The sequence below is a fragment of the Lineus longissimus genome, chromosome 17 (genome assembly GCF_910592395.1).
Source record: "Lineus longissimus chromosome 17, tnLinLong1.2, whole genome shotgun sequence".
NCBI classification, from domain to species: domain Eukaryota; kingdom Metazoa; phylum Nemertea; class Pilidiophora; order Heteronemertea; family Lineidae; genus Lineus; species Lineus longissimus.
The window spans coordinates 10,159,980-10,165,979 of NC_088324.1; the positions used below are offsets into that span (position 1 = coordinate 10,159,980).

Sequence of the window (6,000 nt, forward strand, 5' to 3'; positions counted from 1 at the left end):
GAAGCAAAAGCGACTTGCTCTCAGAGTGATAGTCTATTAAGTTGACAGCCACTATGTGTCAATGATAATGGACGAGGAAGCAATACGTTTACATTCCCTCTTGTTGGGAATCTCTTGAGATAATGTGACTTTATCGTACATATCATGCTGTCAATACCACTGCTACAAATCGTCTAGTTGCCTCGTTATTGAAATGAGGCAAATCTACACCACTCTTTTTTTAGAATGCTATCCCAGTATCACTAAATCACGCTTTAGGATCAAATGTAAACACATTAAGAGCAGAGCCAATATTACCATGTAGGAGCCACTTGTCAGTCATATCATGAGGGGAATAAATCAGTCGCCAATTGGAGCTACTAGAAAATTGGTTGAACAGATGGTCGATAAAACAGATCGCATGGTATCAAGATAGCTCACAAATCTACCAATATGAGAGGAATCTGGATTCCCCTGCACCATAAGAAAACACCACGCCTATTTTCAGGGCTTGGAGGATTTCCTGAACCTTTGGACATTCAAACTGACACAAGTTTCAAAAGAGGTGTTTGTGTGTTTGAGAGGCCAGTCTTTCTGAAGGACCACTTTACTTTCAGCCTGCTATCTCAATATTACAGTAATTTTTGTTGAGACTAAATCATGCTAAGATCAAACGTAAACACGTTCAGAGCTGAGCCAATAAACCGTGTAGGAGCTATTTGACAGTTATATCGTGAGGGGAATAAATTAGTGGTCGACTGGAGCAATCGGATAATTGGTTAACCAGATGGTCGATAAAATAGATCTATTATATATAGCGCTTGATTGTTGATGCATCCAATATCCCAGTCCATTCCCCTAACCTTAAAGTTATGGTGCAACCACCAGCAAGCAATAACTGACAAGCTAATAATTCTGATGGGCATTAAAAACCTGTGGAGCGGCTGATGTTGCGGGTAGAAATTGAAGGTCAACAAGTAGAGTTGTTGATGGCTGGATTGTTTGGTTAAAAAAAAACCATTCTGGAAAAGTGCCACCCCTTTTACAAGTGCCTGGTGTGTAGTAACTATTGGATAGTTTTTCTGATGTTTGTATGGAAAAACTTCTCAGAGATTCTAGTTTTTCATGATGCTCATTTAGTAGGTCAAAGTGATTTAAAAGACAGTCATTTCAACTTCTATGACATCGATATCAGTAGCCAGCAGTTGTGACTATATGTATATGCAGCTTAAACTGCACATCAAAATGTGGTCGTAGGCCTTGACCCCAAACCCCTTTTTTAACTGTCCTGATCTGATGTCCTAGCTAATCCGCAATCCTACATCTTGACGTAAGAGCGTTGTACCCGTGCGGAGGGTGCATGCAAGACATACAGTCGCATGGGTAGACGTATTTCTGCCAAGGCGTTTATTGTACCTGGCCCTGTATAAAGTTGTAGTGCTTTATATGTAAGCAGGTCAATAAAATCACGATTTAATTCCACAAATCAATGAAACAGCTGTCGCAAACAGTGAATTGACAAGGCATTCCATCAGCTGTGACATACAGTGGAACCTCCCTTAGTCAACACCTCTCTACTAAGGACAACCTCTCTATTAAGGACACTAGTTTTGGTCCCAAATTGGTTGTTTCCATTCACTTTGACCTCTCTTATCAGGACACCTCTCTATTAAGGACAGCACTCGTCAGTCCCGACGGTGTCCTTAATAGAGAGGTTCTACCGTATTTTGATTGCAAAGGAATACATTTTATAGAGTGTAAAAACATCAAACAACTATACCAAACAAACAAATAAATGAAATAAAATGATTTAGAACCTACATGTAGGTCACCGGTATGGTATCCTGAGGGGATGCGTGTGTTTTTTGTGACAGAGAACTATCAGGGGCAACACTAATGTACTGTTTAGTTGATGTAATGCCAGGGAACACACAATGACAATTGCCATCTTTCAGAGCGTCAAAGCAATCATGTCGAACCAGCATTTTTTGCCTTTATGTCATATCTCTGCGATGAAACGTATATCGCAAAAGACCAGCAGGACAACTAGAACACTTAAAGCAGAGACACGCAATTGGTGTTTTTAGAAACCTATTCCATATATGTGCTGGCTGCCCGTTAACGATAAGCCTTGGATACCAGCAGATTTGCTCAATCTCGGCATAACTTATCGTACGAAATATTAACATGCCCAGAGGACAGAAAATGGAAATTGCAAATTGAACGTGATCTCGTTAGGGCAATTTGGCTCATAATAATTTCACCGGATTATGTTTTTATCGCCATTAGCCACATCTTGTAGTTTTTCCATAAATGTGACTATAAGAGGTTCTAAACTAAAAATAAATGCTAAATTTATTGAAAAGACCAGAATTGCTTTTATGATGCGGTGGCATATTAAGCAATGATAAGTCTAGGTACCTTTTGCAACTATCTTCAGAGAATAATGGATGCCAATAAACACAAGTTTCACAGACCTCAGACCACACGGTCATTTGATACCATTCCACATATTCAACTGAATAAACAATCAAGATGTCTGATCGTCATGACGTTATGTCGTCATGACGTCATGTTCCAGCTGGCCTTTGACTTTGTGTCGATTTCCTAGTAATTATTTAGGCAGCCATGCTACATTTGGCTGCAACATTATCAAAGGTCTCATTAATTTTTATAAGTGTCCTCATTTTCATAGCATGAGGTGGAACTAACTGACACAACAGGTCCTTGTTTACTTATTGATCACATGACTAATATCAGTCAATGTCCATCAATAATTGATTGATACCCGCTAACTATCAATTAGTCAACGGGTATTACCATGAAAATTTGATGAGAATGTTAGGACCCTTTATTGATCAACGATCTGCAACACAGTCTTTGTCGGCATGTTTATTGATCCCAAAACCCATAAGTGCCAATATGTAGCTGTTTTTGCCATGTGTTGTTGTTTTTGAAGTTGTTTGAATGATCTAAAGATAAAAAGATCAAACAAGGTTGTCCTTTATAGAGAGTTATCTTCTAAGGGAGGTTCCACAGTACTTCCCTTATTATGGTCTCGTAGTAAAAACCAATTCCCAGACACTCACCTCATCTGGCATAGCATCTCCTACTGTGTATAATCCGTGTCCCGTGCATCCCAAACACAACAACCATTCTCGTTGCTCGTGAATATTCGACGTACGAAAACACGTGAACTCATCCTCTTCGTCAAATTTCACATAGATACTCAGGAAATCCTTGATGCTGCTGGCCTTGCGCGAGTCACAGGTCTGGACGTGGACATTCTGGAACTGATGAAGCGAGAATAGGCTTGGCAAAAGTTTTCAAATAACCATTGAAAGCTGATTAGTGAGTGGTCAAATCGGCAAGCCTGTTAGCCAAGGTGAAGAGAAGTAGCAGCCACATTCACTCCGGCAAGCGACAAGAGGATATGACCATAGTCAAATTGGAAGGTGTTAGTGCAGTGCATCAGAGAACTTGCTCCAGAATTGCCCCCTCCAGCAGGGTTTTTACTAATAGCTGGGCACCGGGTAAAAGACGAAGCTGAGAAAGGTCTGTCCTAATATCCCAACATGGCCTTTCTTACCTATTTTATAAATATCATACTTAAAAAATATGCTTCAAGAACCATCAGAGAGTGATATGAAAAATTTCTCAACATTGGTCACCAAACTATAATAAACTTTTAAAAAGTTTGAAAACTTACTACTGAGGCATTTTCCGGGTCATCCTTCTCATACAGCATATGACGCCCGCCCTGCACATGCGTCTTCAACACAAATTCAATCTTCTGCCATTTTTTGAACACTCGTTTCTTCCTCCACAGGTAACCACGGTGATCTTGGACCGCGCCCTTATGCTTTACCGTTGTCATTCTATCTGTCTCCAACGGTCACCAGTGTTACCAAGAAAACACCAAACTCCCTAAACCTGAAGAGGAAAATCAACTTTTTGAGTAATGGTATTTGAAGGTGGTTTATACCAGACAAATAAGAATTACACAGTAGAACCTCTCTATTAAGGACACCCTCGGGACTGACAAGTGCTGTCCTTAATAGAGAGGTGTCCTGATTAGAGATGTCAAATTGAATGGAAACACCCAATTTGGGACCAAAACCAGTGTCCTTTATAGAGAGGATGTCCTTAATAGAGAGGTTTCCACTAAGGGAGGTTCTACTGTACATCCTTTTCAAGATGGCAGGCTTTGATATTTCATCTCGCTTGCCTAAACCCCACAGAAATTAAGGGTTGACCATACATACAGTAGAACCTCTCTATTAAGGACACCCTCGGGACTGACAAGTGCTGTCCTTAATCGAGAGGTGTCCTGATTAGAGACGTCAAATTGAATGGAAACAAAACCAGTGACCTTTATAGAGAGGGTGTCCTTAATAGAGAGGTGTCCGCTAAGGGAGGTTCTACTGTACATCCTTTTCAAGATGTTAGGCTTTGATATTTCATCTCACTTGCCTAAACCCCACAGAAATTAAGGGTTGACCATACATATATACAGTGGAACCTCCCTTAGCTGACACCTCTCTATTAAGGACACTCATTTTGGTCCCAAATTGCTTGTATCCATTCAATTTGACCTCTCTAATCAGGACACCTCTCTATTAAGGACAGCACTTGTCAGTCCCAAGGGTGCCCTTAATAGAGAGGTTCTACTGTACCACCATTTTGGCTAGAGCAATTAGAACTCTTTTGAAACTAAGTTAATGTCAATTTCAAGGGTGGGAGTCTGTTCTTTCTTTTCCAGAGACCAGACTCCTACCCGTGAAGTTGGCATTAACTTCATTTTGAAGGAGTTCTAATTAAGGATTTCAGGTTCTGGCCAAAATGGTGATGCCTAATGGTTAACCTACAAGTCACTTAATATACTCTTGATGCAGCATCAATTCCACACACTTATGTATAGAAAGTCCCATATTGTACCCTCATCTGTTCATCAATATTACCAGGCACAGCCAGTAGCACATATAGTTGATCACTAATGGCAACTCCTGATCAAATACAGCATGACAGCAAATGATGCTAAGGGGAGGGGGAATTCCATATATTCCACCTTAGAAACACTTTACAACAACTAAAACAACAATACCACTCACCATAGTCCTAAAAAGAATGATTAGTGATCCAAATAACGGCTAAATCCGTATATTTGTCAGGAGTCCTGCTTTTCCTATCTAAGCTTCAACCTTCTCTTTCGAATATCGATCCTTATTGTAATGTCACTCCCAGCAGAGATTGTGGTAAGCGTAGGGGCGCCTAACTGCATGTAGCAGCGACAGCAGCGTCACAACGTGGTCCAGCTTTGGAATTAGCAGACATCATTTAAAACAGTTCGTTTACTAGTATATGATGCGAACAGCCTTTCCCTTCTAAGTCAATTGCAAAGCTGTGGTCTGATGTGATGCTATACGAGCGAGCCAAGACACTTTATCATGAGTGGTTGCATGCGGACCCTTGAGCAAGACACTTTACCATGTGCTGTCTTTGTGATCAGATTTGAAAACTAAGCAAGACACCTTACCATGAGTTGTCCAGCGGGATTTCAAGTGGACTCTTGAGCAAGACACTACCACGTGCAGTTGGCCCGTTTGATCACATCTGAGAACTAGACAAGACACTTAACTGTTTCTTCAGTTGTGGGACCTTGGGCAAGACGTATAGCGCCGTATGTTGTGGATATACGAGTCGTGGGACACACTTATAGTCCAGTAAATCTATCTTGAATAGTGTTGACAACATGATGAGAGAGATGAGACAGTCACAGACAGGCCAAATCAGTATTGGCTGCTCTCCCAAGTTGTCAACATGGTGAGAGAGATGAGGCAGTCACAGCCAGGCCTAATCAGTTCTGGCAGCTCTACCGTGTTGACAATGATTATGGTGAGAGAGATGAGACAGTCACAGCCAGGCCGAATCAATCCTAGCTGCTCTGCCAAGTTGTCTACATGGTGAGAGAGATGAGGCAGTCACAGCCAGGAATCAATCCTGGCTGCTCCACCGTGTTGA

At 41.1% G+C, this 6,000-nt stretch overlaps 1 protein-coding gene across 2 annotated transcripts in view; it reads right to left on the reverse strand.

Annotated features, from left to right (window-relative positions):
- LOC135501411 (uncharacterized) overlaps positions 1 to 5,201 on the reverse strand; it is a 28,249-nt gene extending 23,048 nt beyond the window's left edge. For both annotated transcript variants that reach the window (XM_064793525.1, XM_064793524.1), the window contains exons 1-3: positions 5,091 to 5,201; positions 3,689 to 3,912; positions 3,069 to 3,272 (exon numbers count right to left, since the gene is read on the reverse strand). In XM_064793525.1, the coding sequence (XP_064649595.1) occupies positions 3,069 to 3,272; positions 3,689 to 3,856 (372 nt within the window). In that variant the 5' untranslated portion in view covers positions 3,857 to 3,912; positions 5,091 to 5,201. The remainder of the gene's footprint in view (positions 1 to 3,068; positions 3,273 to 3,688; positions 3,913 to 5,090) is intronic.
- Positions 5,202 to 6,000: the final 799 nt, after the last annotated feature.